General features: G+C 35.2%; 2 protein-coding genes and 1 non-coding gene across 3 annotated transcripts; all 3 read right to left on the bottom strand.

Annotated features, from left to right (window-relative positions):
- Positions 1-912: 912 nt before the first annotated feature.
- LOC123558952 (uncharacterized) lies at positions 913-6,816 on the bottom strand. The gene is made up of 3 exons (XM_053544861.1): positions 6,215-6,816; positions 5,756-5,896; positions 913-3,763 (listed from the first exon to the last, which is right to left on the bottom strand). Exons 1-3 carry the CDS (start codon positions 6,540-6,542, stop codon positions 3,588-3,590), a joined length of 645 nt encoding a protein of 214 aa, XP_053400836.1. The 5' UTR covers positions 6,543-6,816; the 3' UTR covers positions 913-3,587.
- Positions 6,817-11,951: 5,135 nt separating this feature from the next.
- On the bottom strand, positions 11,952-16,142 carry LOC123558951 (zinc finger protein 648-like). Its single transcript, XM_053544860.1, has 5 exons — positions 15,711-16,142; positions 14,528-15,147; positions 13,891-13,996; positions 13,284-13,463; positions 11,952-12,749 (listed from the first exon to the last, which is right to left on the bottom strand). Exons 1-5 carry the CDS (start codon positions 15,826-15,828, stop codon positions 12,448-12,450), a joined length of 1,326 nt encoding a protein of 441 aa, XP_053400835.1. The 5' UTR covers positions 15,829-16,142; the 3' UTR covers positions 11,952-12,447.
- A 1,057-nt stretch (positions 16,143-17,199) lies between these two features.
- On the bottom strand, positions 17,200-17,272 carry Trnat-agu (transfer RNA threonine (anticodon AGU)). Its single transcript has one exon. It is a non-coding gene; the product is annotated as a tRNA-Thr (tRNA).
- Positions 17,273-25,183: the final 7,911 nt, after the last annotated feature.

Genomic DNA, 25,183 nt, shown 5'->3' with positions numbered 1-25,183 from the left:
ATAACAAAGAGTCTTTTACAACTTCACTGACCTGATTCTGTAAATAAATTCTGGCAAGTTCGGGGCACGTCTGCCACAGTCCACAGCTGGATTTTTCCAGTGCTTCTTCCAAAATATGTAGAAGTATGTATAGTAAATAGTAAACCCTGCAGTATTTAATACCAAAGCTAAATTATCAAATAAATGTCCCGCTTTTAAACCAGGAAGAGTTAGCATTAAATTAAATCACCTTCATAATCAAATCAGTCAGTCGCTGAAAGTAGGACAACCACGTTAACACAAGTTTAGTCTCTACTTCATGTTCTCTCTCTTTATCCAAAAAACGGCATAATTCAGTGATAATTAACATCTAAGGTACATCATTCCTTTGGGTGATGTATAATTTTGAATATGCTGATCCGCTATATGACATACATTCATATGTACTGACCGACCGCTAGATAAATATACCATTTATAACTTGTCTTATTTTTCTGCGACAATGTTTGACAAAAAAACTACCAAAATTGCCATGTTTCATTAACTTGAAAATTGGGAATAAAAACTTAAAAAGTAAGGTTCAGTCGACCGAAATTGTTAGTAGATCAAAGAATGGACGAATTTTCATTTAAATTTAATTAAAAATACAAACAAAAACGCCATAGCTTTCCAAGAGATCATCATTGATTCGAGAAACATGTTATTACGCTGTATAAGTCATAATTTTATATTTTGCCTCAAAGAAAGTCTGTAATTAACAAGATGTACATACGACAGAAGTGCGGAGAACTGACTGCCTAGGAGTGCTTCCGCATCTCAAAATCTCAGATATCAGATACAGTCAAAACCTGTGTTAAAGACCACTTCTGAACAGAAACCACCTGGCTCCAAAGACCACATGTTTTGTTTCCTATTTTAACATTTACAGTGTATTTTAACCTATGAATAAAGACCACCTCCCAATAAAGACCACATTTTGGCTCTCCAAAGGGTGGTCTTTATAGACAGGTTTGAGTGTATAAGACTTAGACGTTCCTGCCTACATGGCTTCTAGTTTTCCTTTGATAATGTGAATGAGTCTCTGCCATGGTGTGAAAATCCACATTGAGATATTTGGTATTTTAGCATGTTTAGAATGTAAATAAGTTAACTAGATCTACGAATTCTATTTGAGCCTTCGTTTACTTTTGAACCCCCCAAGGTAAATTCAACATCCCAAGCTATTTGTCAACGGTAACAAACTATTATTGCATGATCTGTGTTTTGTATGTTAAAATAGTCCAGGGGCCAATCTATCTGAAACATTCCTCGCCTTTAGGAACTTAAAAAGTATACTAATTTATGCAACTATGATATGGTTATTGTCCAATTCAGTTTTGACGCATCTTGGTATTTCTAGCTCTAAAAGCTGATCAAAAAGATTTGATTGCCGCATCCCTTTTCAAGTCAGTTTTAAAAATAACAAGTTAACAAAAAAGTCTTACAACTACACGAAAAGAAATATGAGCATTGCCTTAACATTAATTTAATCTGATGTTTATGTCTACAATTTATAGAATAAGGGTATAGATATATTACAGTTAAACAGAGCAACAGTCAAAAGTATTGCCCAAACTTAGAAAGACCGGTGGCCAATATATTTGACTAATGACCGGCAAGCCATTCAGGGCGCGTTTTAATACATGGTATCAAAATATATTTTCCTATCTTTATTCTTAAATTCCGACTTTCGCAAAATAAAATTTACTGTTGAACTATACACCGGTCAATAGTACAAAGTATAGACAGGCCAGTTATAAGGTAAATCTAAACTTTTCAATTAAAACAACATATTAGCAGGTAAAGAAAAAGTATTTCTATGGCATCTCCGTGTAACATATTTAGTACATATATGACGTTCTCAACAACTAACATTAAAATAAGATAAATCAAATAAAATGATTACATTGTAATGATCCTCCAGCGCTTTATCTCGTAATTTTAATATCAAAATATCATTTTTATGATTTTGGAACGATTTTGATTTATTGCTTAAGTAGGATAACATCTAACATACCTTGAAAAATGAGTAAAAACGGCACTTTTTTATATGTTTTTATATAAAACACAAAGATGAAAGCAAACGGAACATTACGATAACCATGATAGGTAAGTGACGTAAATATCAAAATTCCTTCATCCAAAACCAAATCTTTACCAATATTTGACATAATTTCCACCGGTATCTGATAAAGATTAATAGTAAATGAAAATGGAATATGTATGTTTATCCGAATTCCTCTTGGAAAGTAGTGTTTTTGTTAGGGGGATGAAAGGGTGGGGTAAAGGTCACACCGACACAAATTAATAAATATGGAGACTTTTCCAGCTTTTGCTGGTAGCGGAAGTCCACATATGCCCCACGCATGCGTGCACAATGGGTCAATTATCCCAAAGGGACAAGAAAAAACAATAGCAATGAGTCCAGGTTTGGTGAGAATTTTCTTTTAAAAGCTGTTGTTGCTGGTGTGCGTTATTTTTTCATGAAGATCCAGTGGATGCATTGACACCGACGTTTTAAAACTGTGCCTAATATAGAGGATATGTGTTTGTTTCAGTGTAAGATTGAAATATCTTTCACGAGTGAAAATATAATATATGGTTTTGATGAGTAAAAGTGTTTTTGAACTTGCATTTAAAACAAACATATGCTCTTTTTATTTCTTGTTTTGACCAAATTTGCCCAATTATAGTTTCTTACTAGTGAAAATATATTTGATCTGTTTTTACTGTAAAAGTACAAAATATATTTCAATCTAATATTTATTTACCCTAAAAAAGCATGTAATAAAATGTATAGGTAGCTTTGTACAAAAACTGTTCTAGTTGTCTGATTGCTAAAATGCTCAACTACATCTGTGAACATCTTCCTGATGTAGATAAGTATACTTGTAAGTGTCTAGATATATAAATTATTTGTTATTTTAATCATATAGTAATTTGTGTTTGGATAAAAGCAGTATACAGATGTATACTTGCCATTAGTACAACTTCCTGAGATAAACAGTTAGTTTAGTCTTGCAACAATATCTTAATATACAATATAAATGCAATATACAATATTTCTAAGACAAATGTATTGCGATCATATCTATCTGTCTAAAACATAGCTTCTATATCCCAACGTTACAACTTCCTGAGATAAACAGCTAGTTTTGTTCAATAACCATATGTTATTATACAATGTAAATGCAATAAACATATTTCCTAAGACAAATGTATCGCGATCATATATATATCTGTCTAAACACAGGTTCTATAGCCCCCAAGTGCCCAACTTCAGGTAATCAGTTTGTTTTGTCCAATAACAATATCTTAATATACGTCAAATGTATTATGATCACATATATTTGTCTATTCATAGCTTCTTTTGCCCCATGTGTACAACTTCCTGGGACATGTTGTTGTAATGCTTGTGTAGTACTTCCTGGTAATAAATAAATAAATGAGGTAGTCACTGCTATTAAAGTGTTTACGACAGTTTTCTGTCTGAAAAAGTACATCTGTAAAAAGCGTGCACATCTGTCTAGTAATAAATTTAGAGGTATATCCTGAATATATCGACGTGTTCAGTTTGTCTTCCATTGGTCAACAATGAAAACGATCCACGCAGTTAGTAGAGAACATGTAGCAAATACACACAAGTAAAAAGATATTCCCAAATACCGGGAGGTATAGTCTGAATTCTCGGGAGTGACCAGTAGCATTTTTATTGATAAAATTGTGCTAGTGCCGACAGCTGACACTGAAATATATAAAAATACAAATGTACTTGGTACGTAAAGTAAAATATCTGTGGTGGTACGTAACGTATTTGTGCAAGGATCGAATGCTGAAATCAAAATATTCAAAGGCTGAAAAGTATATGTACAAGTCAGAAAATACTGAAGAAAATATAGCAGTATAGCAAATTCATATAACAGTAAGTATCGAAACTTTGACTCGTTTATGTGTTTCTTCACAGTGACCTTTTTGGACAAGCAAAACTTTTATTTCAAGCTAGATTCAACTTCTCTTTTTACATCCCTTTCCAGTATAAAGGCGAAATGTGGAGGGGCAAAATTGTTGCGTGAAGTGATTTTGAAGTATTGATTCCTTTCCTGGGATCGAAATCAAAAATTCCCGTCATCCGCTTTCTCGTATCAACGGCAAAATCAAAATTAACTTGTATCGAGGAGGAACGATTTGTATTTTTATACGAGGGGCATTTCAAAAGTAATACAACTGGGGTAATAAAAAGTGCGCGTTTGATAGATCTTAATTTATTTACGCGTCATACCCTCAAAGTAATCACCCTTGCTACGTACACAAAGTTTCAAACGTTTAATCAAATTTCAAAGGCATTTTCATACTCATTTTCAGGTATATCCAGCATACACTGATTAACAGCTGTTTCCAGGGCCTGTCGGGACCTATAATGTCTACCAGCTAAATGTTGTTTTTTTTTTTTTTTTTTTTTTTTTTTTTTTTGACTAGGGAACAAGAAATAGTCACACGGGGCTAGGTCTGGGGAATATGGTGTATGAGGAAGAACTCGAACCCTTTCCTTATTCAAAAACGAGGTCACAACAACAGATTTATGCGCAAGGGCGTTGTCCTGCAGCAGGGATAGGTGCTTAAACCCAGTGTGTGGACGTCGTTTAAAACATTATTGTTAAGTTTCTGCAACACTTTCTCTTTATAAAATAATCCAGTCACAGATTTTCTATTTGGTGAAACCAGTTGCATAATTGGACCACGGATATCAAAGAAAATTCTTAGCAATCATCAATCTTTTGGCAATTGAGGGGCGGCGGCAGTTTTTGATAGCCCATAATTATTTTGTTGTTAATTTTCCTAGTAGGCTCAAAAAAGGTGTACCCATGTGTCATCTCCAGTAATAATGTCAGAAAACTACTTTCTATGGTATTTTGGAAACATTTTAAACAAATTTCTGGCTGTTTCAAGGCGGACACGTTTTTGCTTGTCAGACAATAAATGAGGGATCCATCTAGCTGAAATGCGTCTCATTTTCAAATTACGTTTTAGTATGCGGAATGCACTTGCGGCTGAGATACCAACTATACTAGCTATCTGTTGGACAGTTAGTCTTGCGGCAGACTAACCACATCGCATACTTTTTCAACCATATTGTTAGAAGTGGCACTACAAGGACGTCCAGGTTTTGGGGCATCATTAATGGAGTCAAAGCCGCTTTTAAACTTCTAAACCCACCGCGTAACTGTGGCATACGACACTTCATTCTGCCCATGAACATCGCACAATTCCTCAAAAATCTCCTTCGCAGACACGCCAAACTTGCATCGAGTCCTTATATAACCTCGAATTTCAGTTGCCTTTACACTTCTCTTGCCGACTATTTGTACTATAGTGTCAATGACTATCTGCTGCTTCTGTCAAAGTATTAGCGATAATACAGCATGTACACATGTAAATTTGGTATCTATGTGTAGAGAATGGAATTCTCGTTATAGTAGTATGCTTTTTATGTGAATCCCGTGCAAAGCAAGGCGGTATGATAATCAGTTGTATTATTTTTGAAATGCCGCTCGTATTTAAAATACATTTACACTGGATTGATTAATGCAGCCAAGATGTCCAACGGGCCTTCTGTATTAGTCTGGAAACTGTTAGTATGATATACCCTAACCTGTGTACTAACATGCTGTCCTCTGAACTATGAAATAACATATGTTTTTCTGATTGAGTCTCCTAGTATTTGAAAATGTGTACATACATGCAGCAAAGCAGACAGTCACATTTGCCTTCGCCAATCTTTGGTTCGTCACAGCAAGCAGTAATGCCAATGATATCAACGTGGTGAGGGCGGTCGCTGCTAGGCCTATGCACTGCAATACTTTAACACCCAGAAACCAGTCTGTAACATATATATTAAAAATACAAAATATTGTTTTACATCATGTGCATTTGGAAAGTTAAAAAACAACTTATGTTTATATAAAACGGACGGTCTAACAACTGAAAACAACTTCTCATTTTGTTTACGATATATGATTTTCGTAATACTAATACTTAAAGTTAGTAAAATTATTAAAACAGTGAATTTCTGTTGGTGAAATAATGAGCTGTAATAACTTAAACTTTGTACGCTAGCTAAGCAAATTGTTTGTTATAAGCTATAACATTTTGCCGAGTTAAAATATGATATATTTTATTGTAGCAAGAGTTCACTAACCTGTATCTATAAATATACTATCCTGACATTCAAGGCCATTCCATTTGTTGTTAGTACAAGTTTGCCAAAGTCCACTATTTAACCTTTCGTGTTCGCTGACCGTTTCTTCTAGGAAATTAGGTAAAAAAAACCCGACCGCACCTAATATCAGAGCTAACATATTGAACACTAGTCCTGATTTAAACCACCAAGAAGAATCTTCAAATGATTTCACCATTTTACCTGAGTCATAAAAAATAGAAAAATACACATACTCAAGATGTTTTCCAATACACTTTACTTTGCCGCCTGTTTTTCCCAGTTGTGTAACTGCTACATTACGTAGCATGAAAGAACTCCACTATCCAGCAATAGACACGTCCAATATCTAAAGTGTTCTATGTGTGAGTCGTGCCATGAGAAAACCAACATAGTGGGTTGGCGACCAGCATGGATCCAGACCAGCCTGCGCATCCGCGCAGTCTGGTCAGGATCCATGCTGTTCGCTAACAGTTTCTCTAATTGCTATAGGCTCTGAAAGCGAACAGCATGGATCCTGACCAGACTGCGCGGATGCGCAGGCTGGTCTGGATCCATGCTGGTCGCAAAGCCACTATGTTGGTTTTCTCATCGTAATAGGAACTTCTTGAATTTCTTTTTCTAAGGAATGATACGCAGTAATATGAAAATCTTTGTTTACATTTTTAACAAATGTTACAAATATTTAACTCAAATATTCCTAGAAATACTGCACGTATAAATAGTGTAGTCAAAACTGGAATGTGGCCATGTTTATTTAAAACAATCTTTATGGGTAGGCATATTAAGTCGTAATTTTTATAAAAGAGTTTGAAAAAGATCTACAAAATGTATGCGTGCAAGTTCCCAGCATAAACATATGATAAAGAAAATCAGTTGATTAACATAGAACAAATAGCTCATACACAATGGTGACTCAAAAAAAATATCTTCATCAAAAGAAAAATTCTTGTTATACTGTAAGTTTATCCGGAATATAAAATCATTTTTCCACATATTAGAATAAAAATTGTATGATTTCCTTTTAAGATGGAATAAATTTTTAAAACAAAAATAAAATTCATAATTGTATGATAATCTCCAGTGAAAGTAATTATTGCAGATTACACCTGCAGACAAAACAGTCACCTGCTTCCTGGATAATGTGATACGAGATATTCTAAATTTCGGGTTTTACTAAATATTTTCTAGTTTATGCCAATCAAAGTTTAAAGTGCATTCATCAAAGAAAGTATCAGTCAACAATAATGAGAAGAAATGACCGTATTTTCAACGTATTAAGAATTTTGCATTAACTATAATGTATGATTGCTTTTTTTGTGACAAATTCAAATTTATATGATTGATTGCCGTAATGATACCATCTTTAAATACTAATTTCTCAAAATACCGTTTTCTTTGGAAACAGTTAGCAAATAAAAGATGAAAGCGAAATAATTAATCAGTTTTCATATGTTATATGTTAGCCCTGTGAGATTGTATCAACATGTATATATGAAAGTTAACGAACCGTTTAGTTACCGTTTCGCTGATTAAAAGTCAGTGAATGGGAAGCTAATGAAACTATGGAACATTACTTCGGCAAATATAGTATCTTACTTTGTTGCATATCCATGTCTCTATCTGAAAAAAAATGACAGCATGATATTGCAAAATGAAAATACATGCGTTAGTCTAAGATAATAATCCTGCTTTCTAAAATGCTACAATCTGAAAAATTGCATTTGCCATACTGACTGATGCTACCGTTCATGAGCCTTTTTCGTGCTTCAATTATATATTGGTGGGAAAAAAAAGAAACAAAAGTGTTTCTTAATTTAGTGATTGCAACAATCTTTCAGACTGTAAACTGGTAATTATGCGTTATAACAACGGTCATTTGCCCTACTGTATCATCCCATTAAATGGATTTGGGTTACACATTGAAGGAATTTGACTACCTACCCCATCAGTTTTGTCTCTTTTATTTCTGTTGATGGGATTTTCGCCGCTGTCATTTTTCTGCCAGCAGGGCACTTTGAAATACACACTATCGTAAGCTGTATGGGAAAGCTTTACACATATATCTTAAACCAAAGGCTATTTAATAGTACTTTTAAAAAGATATAGTTTAGATGAAAACCAAACTGATTTCTGCAAAGATTATTCCTGTGTCGACCTTATATTTACTTATCATTTCTTAACTGAAATTGTAAAAAAGGACACTAAAACTTTTCTGTGCATTTATTGGTTTGTCTCAAGCTTTTGACAAATCCTGGTGTGGTAGTCTATGACACAAACTCCTGCGGAATTTAAGAGACGGTAGATTTTAGAGTAATTAAAACATGTACGCATATATGTAGACGTTAACTTTATTGTGTAAGATCCACAAATAGATCTTCAGTTAAGTTTAGGTATTCTAATGAATGGCACATAAAAGTAAATATGAGCAAAGGAAAGTCAGAGAATTCGAAGCATGGCAGCTTTAATATCGGTAACAAGTAAAACGGTATCACTAATCATTATCATTTTCTTAGTGTCGCTTTCTCACGAAATGGATCTTTTTTCCAAAAACTAGGAAACACATAGCCTAATAAGCCATCAACGCTTTGGATTTACTCGTTTCAATGTGCGTTAATGCTAATTTACCAACTAACTTAATCATAAAACTATTCGACCATACGATTCAACCAAGTTTAACTTATGAAAATTCGGAAATCTAGAACTTGAAAGAAATCGCAATGAATTCCCCAGTTTGTCTCCGAACCCCATCACATTTATGTATGGCCACCTATACAAATATCCTATTTCATCAATTGAGAAACGCCAGATGATTTCTACTGGAACTATAGTAAAGTGACTCTCGATATTTTAAAGTATATGTTAAATCAGCCCCAAAATGATAATTTTAATTGAATGAATAGGATAAACAGGCAGTCCCGACTTACGGAAAAACCAGTTCCAAGTTAACCAGAAAAATCTCCATACTCAGTACACAAAATAAATGTATACTAACCGACCAATTCAAGCCAACTTTAACAGCCAACTATGGGAGTTATTTACTGCAGCTTTAGAGAAATTTGTTTTAATTAGAAGAAAATAAATAAATATTTTTATTTTCGAATCACATATCACCCATTTTCAGTATTGTTGAAGGTCAATTAATGTACTCTATATAATAGGGATCAAGTAAGTTCAAGAGGCACTACTTACTACATTGTGAAAATTTCCAACGTGACAAACATTGATCTGTCAAGAAGCTAGGTATGTCAATATCTCCACTGCGCCCCCCCCCGCCCCCCCCCCCCCCCCCCCCCCCCTCCGCACCCAAACTTACGCCCGCCTTGAAACGAATGGCTAAGTGCTGACTGACTGGTCTCAAAATTTAAATGTGGCAAAGAGGCTGGTATTTCGTAATTTTGAAGCACGTCCGAGATACTAAAAGATTTTTCGTGTGTCTCTAATCAAGTAAAAGCTTCATAAATGGCGCTGTAAAAAAACTCTAGAATATAGATAGATTTACAGCTTTGATTCTCATCAATGTCAAATTTGAATTTCGCAAAAGCAAAATTAGAACAAGTCACGTTATCGTTTGTATGTGTGTTTTATTATTATTATTATTATTATTTTAGTGGTATAATTTCCGAATAATTAATTGACATGCCTAGTAGAATTCTGGCACTAAGATAAACATCACGTTTTATAAAATATAACAAGACCATGGGCCAAAGGCAACATCGCACTCTTGCTTATTTGACATTGCGTGTTTGAGCTTTAATCGATATATTGTTTTATATTTCTTTAGTGAATGAATCAGATGTTTTATTTCAATACGGCAGCAGATTTTATGTAAATACAATCAACACATTATTTACCATGAACCGTTCCAATTCAAGCGGTCTTCGTTAAAAGCACAGGAACGCAGATATTTCGGCCTTATCCGGCCTTTATGTATTGACGGAGCTTACGGCCTTTAGGAATATAATCCAAAGTTTCCATAATCTCAACTTTTAAAAATGACTCACAAACTCGGTTATACTGTTTTTTTAGTCTACCGGCACCTCGACGGTAATTTATGAAAGTTACGATTTGGGCAAAATAAGACCATATTCTTTGAGTTTGGTCCTTCGGTCACAGTATAAAGGCAAAACCTCGCAGGAAAAATACGATCATGACTTCGAGGTCCTGTGGATTATAGATGATAAAAATATCATGTGGGGCAAGTTTTAATTTCGTTTATACAATAGTCATATATATGAAAATTATGGTAGATCATGTTAGGCATGAAGAGGAACTTTTTATTTGTATCGTTTATGTTAATAAAAGTAACCAAATTTTAAAAAGAGTATTAAGAGTACTATGCATAGCGTGAATATATTTGTCCAACATTATATTTAAAAAAAAGATACACCTTGGGCACCAGAACGACAGAACGCCAAGACGACGTTTCTTGGGGCGCCGTTTATAAGTGTCGTTCTTTCGTTCTGTCGCGTTGCATTCTTCCTATATCGTTTTGGCGGGGGCGCCAGAACGAGGACGAAACAACGTCAAAAGAGGAAAACGTCATTCTGTCGTTCTGGCGGGGGCGTTAGAACAACAGAACGAGACAACGCCAAATGTGAAAACGTCGTTCTTTCGTCGTTCTGGCGAGGGGAGTGAGGGGTGGGGGGGGGAGGCGGGCGCAGAACGACAGATCTACACTGGCAGAAATCAACCACAATAATAATGTGTAGCTTAGCTGACCTGTGGGATTGGGTCAATACCTGTCCTGAATTCGTACATTGGGATTCGTGTTCTACTCAGTGTGCACATTATAACTACACTCTTTGGTGCGTTTATTTTATAACGCTAATGTACTTTGTAATCGTCAACAATGTCAATACATTCTTGTAGGTTATATGGATTGTTGTAATTATATATTTTCTGCAAGTGGAAAATGGCCAAAGATACTTTAACGGTACTATTATTTGAGCCGCGCCATGAGAAAACCAACACAGTGGGTTTGCGACCAGCATTGATCCAGACCAGCCTGCGCATTATATGTTTTTGGAGTTTGTTTTCTGAGCAATCTGGTTACAGTTCTCTGCATTTAATATTTTAATCTGACATTGTGGGGAAATTTCACGGGCGAAACATGGAGGCAGCATTTGTTCACACCTATATACAGCAACAAGGCAGTATCATAAATGCGCAAAATATTGCGCTGTCGAAGCTATACCTCATTTCACAAACATGAGTTTTGGAGTACTTCGTAGATTTTGATAGATTTCTTTAAACTTTGGGACTTCAAGCGGCTAATCTACATAGGACGACTCTTGGCAGTTCATTTGTCATCAACCAGGGCATTCGATTGTATCACAAAACGGTAGCGAAAGCCTCTCATAATGCGATATAATGGATTTTAATGACATTAATAAACGTACATTTATTCTAAATCTGACATACATCACAAACGTCGCAGATGTATTTAGGATAAAAGTGTTTCTTTTTAGATGTACTCTGTATTTGTAAACCGGTGCAAAAACAGCTGTTTTTTCTTTAGAGTTTGTCCTCAATTTTTATATGTTTAGTCATTGTGTATAATTATAATAATAATATTCAATTACCAAATACATATAACGAAATCCAGCTGCCGCGTATGGGGGGAGTCGTAATAATGCAGATGCAGTCGACATTACGATACAACAAAATGAGAACAAATAAATTATTGTGCTGTGAAAAATAAAAATGAAAATAAAAATTGATGTAATATTTGATTTTATTACAGATTTTATTGAGACAATCACGTGTAAACTCCCATTTAAAATATAACTCTTAACTGTTTGATGAAGCACATAATACGGGTGCAATGAACAACATGGTACACGAAGAAACAACTTTAAAATGTTCTAATTATGAACTTTCTTTTGTTGTTTTCGTTGTCGTGTTTTAAGAAACACAGACACGGTTTAAGTCATATTGCTACCTTGCATTTTCAATCCTGGACAAAGACACTTGGTGCCTCTACGAACATTCATTGTGTCAAACACGGTTGGGCACATTGGTTGAACTGTCGGCTTCACGCAAGCCAGTTTGAAGGATTCATGATATTGTATAATCCTGCCCAGTAAGTAAAACGTGTATCCACAACGGTAGGAGCTAGTGGTTTAATGTCTGCGACCTCACCCCTCTGTAGCAGGCAGAGGTCCACTTAGAAGAAGCATCGCCTTAGATCAATACAGGAATTGAGCAAGCGCTCAGGATTGACTAAGGGAGCCGTGTTTTATTTTCTTTCCATTATTTTCGTTAAATTTAAAATGTCTTTTGTCATAACATCTCAGAATGGTAGGATTGTAAGGATGGCTGTCTTTAATATGAACAAAATGTTCTTCCGGGTCTTCAGTCACGTGACCACAGTCTTCGCAGACGTACACTTTCCCGCGTCTTTCTTTGTATCCAAACCGGAACTCAATGTTGTGTATTTTTCGACAGTGAGACTCTAATGAGCAACGTTGCGTAAATGCCTTGTCACACATTTCACACTTGTACGGACGGACACCTGAAATAATATAGTTACACAGTTAAAAAATCTTGCCAATAACTCAAATACATAGTGGATCATTGATTGTTTCAGTGTAATTTCAAATATCTTTCACTGAGTGAAAAAAAGATCCAATTTATAAGACAATGTGTTCAAAAGTGGAAAATAGTTTTGATATCAAACATATCATCTTTTACTTGTTTTATATTTTAACTAAAGTTTTGCAATTCTGTAGGTAAAACCTGTGACAAATAGATATCCGTTTAATTTCACTTTTATAATTCACTGAGAAAAAGAATCGATCAAAACTAAGCATCCAATGAGAAATGCACAAGCAAAAAAATGCAAACTAAGAATGACTTTGTGTCAAGGTCACGACTACTGACTTCTTCTTGGTATCAGTATTCGATACGCCGTTTCTACATTGAGGCTCATGTTCTGACAAGAGCTTCTGCAATCACTTTTGTTATCAGACTTGTTTATTATGACACTTGTTGAATATTACGACACTCGATGTATATTATGACACTCCCTGTTTATTCTAACACTCACCTGTATGAGTTCTTGTGTGACGTTTAAGATCAAACGTGTCGTTGAAACCTTTACCGCAGAAAGTACACAGGTATCGTTTAACGTCTGTATGAGACTTCAGATGGCGCTGTAGTAACTTCGGGAACTCGAAATATTTGCCGCAAATTTTGCAACTGAATTTTGTATCTCTGTAGCTATTGCCTACAAAAAGAAAGTCATTCATCAATGTTACATTTTTTTTTCATTTCTAAAGTTTAAGAAACATTAACAAATGATAATGGCATATTTGTACAGCAGTTTAACTGACCATGACATAGTTTGGTTCTGGTCAATGACTTTCAAATATTCCCGTTAATGACAATTGTGATAAAATAAAAGTTTACACTATTCTGGCAAATTCCTATAAAAATACTTCTCATAAAAAATAAACTCCGTGCAAACATGAGCTTATTACGCGCTATGACATAATCAAAACTACAAAATAAAAATTATACATTTCCATGTCCTTTGAGTCCATAAAAATGTGTAATAAAAAGGATGGTTTTATTAATTTGAAAGGGTCATAAATTTAATACAAGATAAAGATATTAAATTGAAAGGAAAACGTGCTTAAATCTGTTCTAAGTACCTAATGTTGGCGCGTCTTTGGTAACATTGCAATCTGGAGATAGTAACGGGTTCTTTATACCATACCCTCCATTTATCAGCTCTATATTCGGTGTCGCCGACTGTGTCTGCAGAATTAACGAAAGTTTATTTCATAAATGTGAGAGTTGAATTTTTGGAAGCACAGCTGAATATTATCAAAAGCAAACAAATTTAATGGTGGAAAAAATATAAGCTGAATACACAAAAAACTAACACAGAATTAATAAGAATGAAGGCTTATATCAATATTATAATTCTCATAATAATTCAAAGACCGCTTATTAAACAATATCATATTTAATGTCATAACGTGTAAGAATGAAATGCTGCACAACAAAAATAAAATCAAAAATAAATTATCAGAAAAGCATTCATCTCTCCTGATCAGTTTCCTGTGTAGGTATGGAATTACTAACTGCCATACAGTGGGGATTATAACAAAACGCTATTTTTTCTAGCAATTACGGGGGTAAAAAAAGTAATATCATAAAATTTAAAATCGATTAATAAATAATTATTTTTTTAAATTTTAAAAATTTGCATCGGTCTTCTTAAATTGATTTAAAATATTGGTTGTGTGAAATTTTGCAAAACCAATGTAAAAAAGGAACACGTACAATAAGCGGAGACCTCGGAACATTTTGTGGTTTACTTTTTGTCTCTGAGACAGGCGTTGTTTTCAGTGTTGGGGACATCTTATCCTGCTTGTTCGCACATCTGAAATGCCAGTTTATGGATGTTTCTGTTGGAATTTTGTATGGATGGAAAGGTCTTACGTGTCTCTGATGAAAGGAATTGTCAGATGTATATCCAGACCCTGTAAAACTGCTGAAAATGTTATGAGCAGGCCAGAAAATAGAGTCAAAATTTGATGAACTTGCAGGTATATCCAACGCTTTATTTCTTGAAATGTAAGCGTTTACCTGACTTGGAGTGCTCGGTGAAAATGGCGGTGATGATGCCACAAGCCTGTCCTTGTTGTTGTTTAAATCAACATTCATATTATTTTCACTTTGACAGTATTTAAAACCAAATGGCAAAAAGTTAGATCTTTGCGGAAATGCGTTATGGGGTGGCGACTGTAGCATTCGTTGTTTCACGATTGGCCAGTACTCAAAAGCAGATCGGAGATGGTCACGTGACGCAGGTTCGGAAGATATTTGTCCTCTCTCCGCACTGTCTGCTGCTATTGGAGATGGAACTTCTGGAATTGGAAACTTTAATGTTTCTACGAAATCTGTAAAGCATAAAATAAATCTTTGTTCAATGCAGCTTTGTTAGTCCGGCGATAAACAGAGTTTAGATTAGACCAAAACAAATATCTGGTGTGTCATCGAATGACCATTAAAAGACTTTTACAACATCGTTTTATTCCACGACACAAATGTTTAAGGGAACTTACATATTTGTGGTAGTGTGGATTAAAAATATTAATTTTGATGTATTATGTTTAAGCTGGCATTGGTTATATTTATTGAGAAAGTATAAAGCAGAATAATAGTAAAGGGTCTTTTAAGTTGTTTTTTACGATGTTAAAATTCATTTTCCTGTTATAAGAGCTATTGTTATTATTTAATTATTATTGTTACAACAAAATTGAAAATACAAACACACAGTAGGAAACATTGAAATTAATTGATTCTCATGCAGAAATCAAATTTTGACTTTGATTTTTTTTTAAATATAATCCTTGGCAATACATGTTGTAATGAGACCTGAATTTGGCATTCGATTACAAAAAAAAACCCACTGTGAAATAAGTTCGTGATGGAAATTATATTTTTTCTGTATAAACATTACCTGTTTTAGAGTTGTCATCCAATCTCCTGGAGTCTATCTGTCCAGTAACTCCTGATTCTATCTCATTCCAAACATTTTTCAACCCTTGTTTCTTTCTTATCAAAAATGTTTTCGGCATTCTACAAACAATTCTTCCGACGAGTTGAAATTGAAAAATATTACCGTTAATTAAAGTCAGTAAAATTATATCACTCACACGCGTTAACTTTTATATGAAAAATAAAAATATATCCTTTTATTTTCACGTGCAATTAAATTTTCAGTAAAATCACCATTATTTGATTATGGGAAGTCAGTATTTGACAGAAGATAAAATTAACTATGTTTCATCAAATCCGGATATTTGTAATGACAACATCAAACGACCGCAAAATAACGAGGGATAATGAGTATAAGGGTGTTAGTATATTTTATCTAACTGTTACCATGGCAAAACGAGGTTGTAGGTTGACTACTGTTACGGTTGTTGATCAACGCCGTTATACTGTCAAACGTAGGGGCGTTTCTTCTCATCTACCCCAAAACATTAAAGCTAATATATTACTCTTTCATCTTACATCTATAGGTGTTACGCTTCATACATCCACCAATCTCAGCATCTAGGATCGTCAGTTTTGATACGACATATGAGCCGCGCCATGGGAAAACCAACATAGTGACTTTGCGACCAGCATGCGCATCCGAGCAGTCTGGTCAGGATCCATGCTGTTCACTTTCAAAGCCTATTGCAATTAGAAAACCCGTTAGCGAACAGCATGGATCCATGCTGGTCGCAAATGCACTATGTTGGTTTTCTCATGCTCAAATGGGTTTTAACAGAAACTTTCAGCGTCAGTAATAATTCTAATGAAAGACTTCTTGACCTAAACATACAATGTAAATCATTCCTTTACAGGGACACGCCATGCAGCCTAAAGGTTAATATTAAACTTAACATATTTTCGTTATTTTGTTTTAAATTTGTTTGCTGACACATCAGTTGCTGATTTGTTTATGGCTGTAACAGTCTCATTCAGCAACAAAAAATAACAGCTTATTTCTTTTTCGCCGATTACGGAGTCGAGTTAAGTTAAAGGTAAAAGTAAATTGAGCTTAATCTCTGTAGAACTTCTGAGCGACCCTATTTAAGAACAGTTAAAACCAATTATACCTTACCCACAGCAATTTGCTGGAATACATTTACAGCTGGGTCAACTGAGACAATCGTGATAAAGTGCCTTGTCCAAGGACACATCGCAAATGGGAGTAGCCAGGAATCGACCCCGGGGCCTTTACCTCCATAGGAAAGTGTCTTAGCCCTCTCGACCAATGCGTCCACATTGAGTCCATACTTATTACTTAAAAAAAGTACAAATGCAGACCCTGATTTTGAAGCATTTAGTAAGGTGAAATACATGTTACTGGTGTAAAAAGGTAACACTTTTATCATATTAATGGAATGGTATAAAGTCTATTTTAACGCAATGAAACAAAAAGCAATGTATGTAAAAGGCTCCAGAGGGGATCGAACCCTCGACCTCCTGTTTACTAGACAGGCGCTCTAACCACTGAGCTATGGAGCCGTATACGCAACGTGAGAAATAAATATGTACTATAGTTTCAAATAACTGTTTCCCGTTTATGGTTTATGTAAGTAATAAACCTTTGATGTAGAATAATAACTTGGATATTTAGTATGAATTTAATACATAGAAAATCTGTAGAATAATAAACTTGGCTATTTAGTATGACTATATAATTTTAATACATAGAAAATCTGCGACCATAAAATAAAACCAGCGTTATTTACAATAAAAATGAAACAGCTGGTAAAATGACATACAGCGCGTCTCCTGTGATGATTAAACGCACAATAAAATCATCTTTTTTTCTAATATAAAGAAGTATAAACCGTTTAGTTCTGTGTTACAGTAAAGGTAAAACTGAATATCAAAATATGGCGTTGAACATACGTGACCGTGTGGTCATATTACAGTGCACAGAAACGCAAGAAGAATGTAGGTCAGCCCCCACCTCATCCCCACACCCTCACTTTGACCAAGGCGGATAAAATCTTCCTTTTGATTTTGTTGATAAAAAAAAAACGAAGTTGAACAGAAATGGAAAACAATACTTTTAAGGTGTAATTATCTATTCTAAACGAAATGAAGTGAAAAATTGGATATAATTCAATTTGAAAAAAAAACAAAACAAAAAAACGGAAGAGGCAGTTTTACCGCCATAGTCAAATTGGGGGGTGGGGGTGGGCGGTGTCCGGAGGGATTTTATCCGTTTTCCCGGTGGTTTTGAGGCATTCAAAACTTTATTGTGAGTAACGTTGATAGGTTTCCGCACAGATTTGATCTGCGCACGAGGTATGTTAGGGTAGACTGAGACTACAGCGCACGCGAATCCCATGTCCCTTCTCTGCCACCGTAAAATAACCGTATTTGTACTTATGCATATTGCAATATCATGTGAGCAAAAAAAAACTAACAACGTTTGTGCGCATTAATCTTTTATCAGTTATTACAAATATTCGATGATTTACGTACGCAAGTAATGACGAACCAAAATTTGTTAAAAAATAGTGTTTTTCGCGGCGCCAAATTGTCTTTGCAAAAACAACATAGATATTATGTTACCTGCGATGCAATCATAATTAACCGGATTTATTGAAGTAAATTTTCCGCCACATCAGTTTAATAGATACCTTAAGATTTGAAATCATGATAAAAAACTTTAAAAGTAACATCTTTATTAGTTTTCGTGTTATTACGCGGTTTATTATAACTGCTCTTAACCCATGCGTGCAGTTCGTCAGCTTCAGATAAAGTAATATACTTTGAAAGTAAAATTCGAAAATCGCTGATAATGATATCGGATTATCGACAATATTCTGTTCAAATGCATTTACATACTTCTTAAACAATAAAATTAAAATATGTATAGACAAGTATCCTACGGCTTTTAATTTTGTGCTCAGTTTTGTTGCTTTGCACCAGGTAACGGCTAGAAAATGCACAGTGCGTGTTTCTCCGTACCATTTAATACAAGATAGAAGAGAAATATGCTTTACCTCCAAATAAGTCACTTTTGGCATAACATATAATGATTTTTGGGAGACTTGGGTCAGTATGATGGCAGATAATCTAAATTGGTTTAAAGTAAGCACAAATTCATGTATAACGTCCCCGTCTTGGACAAGCCTAATTCGCTGCAACACATATGATATGTACCAACTTGAAGGTGAAATGCAAGTAAAGCGCTGTTGCCGATCTTTGTAAAATGCTATTTTCGCTACATGTTCTACATTTCAATCAATTCCTTTCATTCTGACTACAAATAACCCTAAAACAAAAATTTAAATCCACATCAATTCCTTTAGAAAAAGAGTTTTGCTCAACAATTCTGATAGTAATTTGACCGCAGATATATGTACTAAACTCGGATATGATACCATCAGTGAAGTTTGAGTTCGGCAGTCGTTGATTTCCCGAGTCGTAGATCGATATTCATTATGCAGACCCTGGCCTTCAGTCGTAGATGTACATGAAAAACGACAGGTCTTGTTTATGTCTATACCACAGACCAACATTCTATTCAAAATGTTCTGTTCAATGTTCTATAATGTCCAGATCGCTGAAAAACATTTTCAGATGCCCAGATCAATGTTCTAAAATGTCCAGATCACAGATCAACCTTTAAAATGTTCAGATCGTATATAAATATTCAAAAATGTTTAGGTTGAAAATCAAAAATGAAAAAAAAAAGAATTCAGGTCTTAAAGAATAAAAAATATTAAACTTTCTTGAAAAAGTTTCGAGATAAAAAAAAACAACATACAAACCTCTGCATTAATTGAGGCCCCGACAAACTTATGATATAACTAAAATATAAGCGGCTGAAAAAAAAATGAAAGTGTCTTATTTATTTAAATATTTATTTATGCAAATAGAATAAAATCCTGAAATGTTGAAATGTATTAACTAAATGGGGAGACTCTGGCCAGATTTGAATATGCTATTATTTTTCTGTATCAAATTAAGGAAATAAAACCTAACACATGTACAATACATGTTTATAGAATCAAAGACTGATAAAAAAAGGTACAAAAAATAATGATTAATTTTTACATGCAGCGACCGTGCGTTATGAGCCGATCGGAACTAGAAAAATATATTTGTGTATCCGCTGTAATTTGAACCCCGACAGCCTCTAGCGCTAAAGTATGTACGAAGCTACTTTAATTAACAAACGGCTACATCATACTACGGCAACCGTTATCTGTGCAATTATTTCTTTTTCTTTTCCCCCTTTTTTCTTTTTATTTTTTTGGTGGGGATGGGGGCGAGTGTGGAGGTTGGGTGGACAGGTGTTGGAGTTGCCACTGCATGGTTAGTAGCAGCCTCAGAGTTACTTTAGCGCTAAACATAATATTATACAAGTATTGCCTTTTGGTGAGGCCGATATTTGGATTTATCGATCTGATAAAAGCGATATCGACCGAGGGCGCTGTATTCCTAATGTTACATCAGTCATGAACTATTATTCAATAACCATTGCTATACAGAAAGAAATCTTGCAGTAACATATTTCTTTTCAATGAGTGTAGGGGCCATAATAATAACAGTAAATGTCATACTTCCCATGAAAATGACAGCTTGAATAGTTAGTGGGGGCGGATTTTGGGCTTTTTATTCTTTATCTTTATATTAACGGTCAAAATGTTTAGGCCTTAGATCAACTTTCAAAATGTTCAAGTTGTAGGTCAATATTCAAAACGGCCTGGACTTATTTTAATGTTTATCTATTCAATTGCAGACTTAAATCGACTTTCAAATTCCGACTGTCATTTACTTTTTAATGTTGTTAACAAAATTGATATCTGAAGGCGGTACAAAAACTGTCCAGCCGTCTGTCCGTTTGTACGTAGGTAGTGTTTTGTCTGGTCAGTATCTCAACTAAACTTCTACCAAAATGTGATTTAATTTAGGCATCATTATTCATATAAAATAGAATAAAGAATCCAGAGGCAACAGTTAAAAGTTCAATGGATTATTATGAAAGTTTTCCATATTTTTCACTACAAGACTGACTTTGTTTTAACTTAGAAGATATGGCACAAGAACCACAACTCTGTCGTGAATAATTATTGATTTCCATCCCTTGTTTTACTTAATTTTTCGTCATTTTCCCTCTTTTCACTGTCTAACGCTGCTCCACATTTCAAAACATATCAGTTGTACACTCATTCTACCACTGCTATCATTAGCCCAAACCCAAAAAGCGAGAATAAGAGAACTTTTACATATATGTCTTAAACGCGCAAGTACGAAATATATCTGCAAGTTCCTTTCTCCTTCAACGTTTTTGTTCCTCGGTATGAGGTTCTGTCAAATCATTCCATAATACAACTCTTGATCCCACTTCTTGCATTTTTATGTATCGAGTACAATGGAAGAAAGGTATGGTTAAAACTGTCTGTCTGTCTGTGTCTAATAAGAATTAGCGAAATATGCATTTCTCATTAGGTATTTTTACTTTCGTGAAACTTGCTCCAAAACTGCAGCAGCTGTTTCATTTGGAAATAATGGACCGCTTGGCTCATCTAAACTTCATCTATCAAATAAATTAATTATAGTCGTTTCTTCAAACAGTTCACATGGTCATTACAGGGTAATTTTGGAAATGATTTTCCTATTTTTTTGGATTATTTCACACGTCAATCAGTTTATAACTGTTAATGTAATGATCTTACTAAGTTATAGGAAATACAAAACATCTGAAGAAATCTGCCCAGGCATTGGATGATGTTTTATATGGTTAACTGGAGGATGAAAACGATTTCACGAGGCGTTTTCTAAACCGTGGACGGGCGCGCCGCAGAAATTATCTGCTTTGAATTTATTGTAAGATATCAAAAAGCAACATGTTTTAGTATTGGTTGAACTAGTCACGTCACAATGTAGCTTCTTATAATTCAAGATAAACAGCTTCAGGCTATGCGTATGACTTTCCTAAACCAATTAATAAGGGGCGTCCGTGACCACGTACTTTAAACTTCGCCTTGGGGTGCAGAATTCTTGAGACAACCATCCGGCTCAGCGGTTCTGCCCAGTGCCCGCGGGTGTCTGTCATGTCTGAAATAACGCCCGAATGAGCACCTGTGGTCTTAAGTTACCACTACTGAAAGCCGCCATAATTATGACCTAAATTGTGTCAGTCCGACTCTTAACCCAGCAAAGGGAAAACAGCTAATTTATGAAAATCGCCCCATGTAATACAATTGAATTGTCGCGGACTGTAGGGTTGTGGGTCGGAGGTGGGTGATAGCTAGGTGGTTTGTAGCGTCTGATTCATAAAGTTCTTATCATTGTTTTAGAAATTAAAACGTTCATGTAGAAGTGTTTTCAGATAAAGTGAAATTATATGTTTGTTACAAGCATTGCAAAATTTTCCGGTCATCCATGTTTCAAGATTTTTCTAAGCTGTTAAAAAGTAAATACGAAAAAAAAAATGTTTACACGGGAGAAAAATAAAACATTGAAAACCAGTCCATGTTTTAGTGTGTGTTATTTTAACAGACGAAAATTACGGAAGCAGGCGACATTTAAAATTTTGTTAACAATATTATAGCGGGATTTATTGGCCAGACAACCTACCAGTTATTTGCATGGCGGCGCGTTAAACTTATAAAGAAGTAAAATCAATTACCAAAAAATGAAAATTATCCTAACTAAATCTAAATTAAGTTTTCCTGATGTATACATCAAAGGAAACAAGGTTTACCGCTTCATTTAGAGAAATTTACGCACATATTAGGCATTTAATTAACTTCTCGGACCTACGCGAATTTAGTAATTTTGGAGCGAACGTTAATTTCTCAGGGTGCACAAATCAGTTAAACAGCAGTTACATGCTTGTCATAAATCTAAAGTAAAAGAAGTACCGAATATCCTTTGAAGTGACAAATATGTTCTTTTTTTAACGAGAAACTTATACGGGTTTCGTAAATATGTACGTTAACACAAGTGACGCTGTATATCTACCATTATATAAAATATTTGTATGCTACGGTGCCCGTAAAGTGACATGTGAAACTATTTTATTTCGTTTTTAAAAACAAAATGTTATTTTGAAAAAAAAACGAAATAAAAAAAAATACCGTAGTATGCTGTATTTGGACACAAGCCAGTGGAGGTTGGGGTGTGAAGTCGTAACTGTGACATAATGCCAGTTGTAGTGGGTGGTGGCGTAAGTGACTATGTGAATATTTTATGATGTCGGTTTAACAAAATGTTATTTGTGACATAATCCGTGAGTGTGTGTAAGTGTTGTGACAAAGCCAGTGGAGGTGGGGTGTCAAGTCGTTACTGTGACATAATGCCAGTGGAGGTGGGGGGGTGTCAAGTCGTTACTGTGACATAATGCCAGTGGAGGTGGGGGTGTCAAGTCGTTACTGTGACATAATGCCAGTGGAGGTGGGGCTGGGGGTGTCAAGTCGTTACTGTGACATAATGCCAGTGGAGGTGGGGGTGGGGGTGTCAAGTCGTTACTGTGACATAATGCCAGTGGAGGTGGGGGTGGGGGTGTCAAGTCGTTACTGTGACATAATGCCAGTGGAGGTGGGGGTGGGGTGTCAAGTCGTTACTGTGACATAATGCCAGTGGAGTGGGGGTGGGGTGTCAAGTCGTTACTGTGACATAATGCCAGTGGGGTGGGGGTGGGGTTCAAGTCGTTACTGGGTGTCAAGTCGTTACTGTGACATAATGCCAGTGGAGGTGGGGGTGGGGGTGTCAAGTCGTTACTGTGACATAATACCTGTGGAGGTGGGGGTGAGGGTGTCAAGTCGTTACTGTGACATAATGAGTAAGGTACAGTCTTTCAGACAATTTACAAATACCGCGATATTTCTCAGATTCAGTGTGTGATATACAGCAGCTATTTGTTTTTAAATCTTCCAAATGGCCATCGACTCCGCAAGAACTTGTAACATGGGTACAGTTCTTGTGTCCTGCACGTCCCTTTTTGTGGTTTATGCTGACTTAAATATTTACCCTGACCATCCGTAGGCATGTTAAGATACTTGTATGTTGTTGTTTTTTATTTATTTATTTATTTTATTTTTTTTCCATTTTGCACGTTCCATTATATATATGTAAAGTTCCTTTAAAATCCTTCAAATAGATGCAAAGGTATTGCAAATATTTGAATTCGAAAACTTAAATATAAAACATGAGATAATAAAAAATATTCAAGATGCAAGTATTCTCCATTGTATATTTTCAGTACGTTTAGCTTTATTCTCCGGACAAGTGCAAAGGTCGAAGGGACGGATAACTGGACGAAATACATGCAAATATATGCTCCCTTTGGAGAACATAAAACTATAGTAACTATATATAGTATCAGTCTATAAGAAGGACGGGTACATGAGGTAAATTGTGACAACTAGACGACTTCCTTGTATATATTTTTTTGACTGTGACTCAATGCAGACTTGGAGCGCCGGTATAAATTACAGACTCCGGTACATACCGGATTAACTAAATTTGAACGAAAATATCTTAAATGTATATATTTTGTAACCATGGTGATACTAACCCTAACCTTTAGTCAGTATTTTATGCATATTGTACACTAAATGCATGCGGACATGCAAAAATATGCATATTTTTGCCGTGCGCTACAATTGATAATCACTTTCGGGCATGCGCAGAAGACCGCTCCAAGTCTGCAATGAGTTACATCGTATTTTTTTAAACCTGAAACCATCTTTTTTTTTTCTAGGCAAGTTGATCAGTTATGAGGCGTAACGTGCATATGCTCCACCAAACACAGAGTGCTCTGCAGCTCAGCGCTTAGTACACCGGCTTCTCGGGCGCAAGGTTCGTGTACTTTCCGTTAAATGATAATAACTATAGCTTTCTGGGTGCGGCTTTAGATCAAGGTTCAGTGTAGTGCTCTCTGCACGTGACCTTGCACGGAACTTTTCGGAACTGAAACGTCTGATGAATCTTGCCCTATCTTCCAGAAAAGCTAAATTGATTGCGATTATTTTACAGTTATAACACAAGAATAATCTTTACTGATTAGAACAGTAGTTATTTATGAAAAATGTGTTAAAGGGTTAGAATTGGTTATCTCAACGGAAAGTGTAGTCAGATTTGACCTCTGCGTCTTTGGTTAAGTACCAGTAAAAGAAAATACAATGTCGGCCTCTTCATCTTTGGTCATGGACTAGGAAATTATTAAAAGGTCGACCTCTTCCCCACTGGTAATATGACAGCAGCGAATGGTTGATCTCGTCTTTCTGCAGACTGACTTCTTTCGTCGCTAGTAATGAAAAAAGATTATTAAATAACACTGAACCTTCTTTCTTTTGTTTATATAAAGGGACATAGTACAATAGCACACTATTGCTGTGGTCGACTTGGATACTGTATTTGAGTATATATTTGGATATACGTAAAAAATGTTCTTAATGGTTT

The sequence above is a fragment of the Mercenaria mercenaria genome, chromosome 5 (genome assembly GCF_021730395.1).
Source record: "Mercenaria mercenaria strain notata chromosome 5, MADL_Memer_1, whole genome shotgun sequence".
NCBI lineage: Eukaryota > Metazoa > Mollusca > Bivalvia > Venerida > Veneridae > Mercenaria > Mercenaria mercenaria.
The sequence above is the reverse complement of the archived record's forward strand: the minus strand, read 5'-3'. Positions and strand labels throughout refer to the sequence as shown.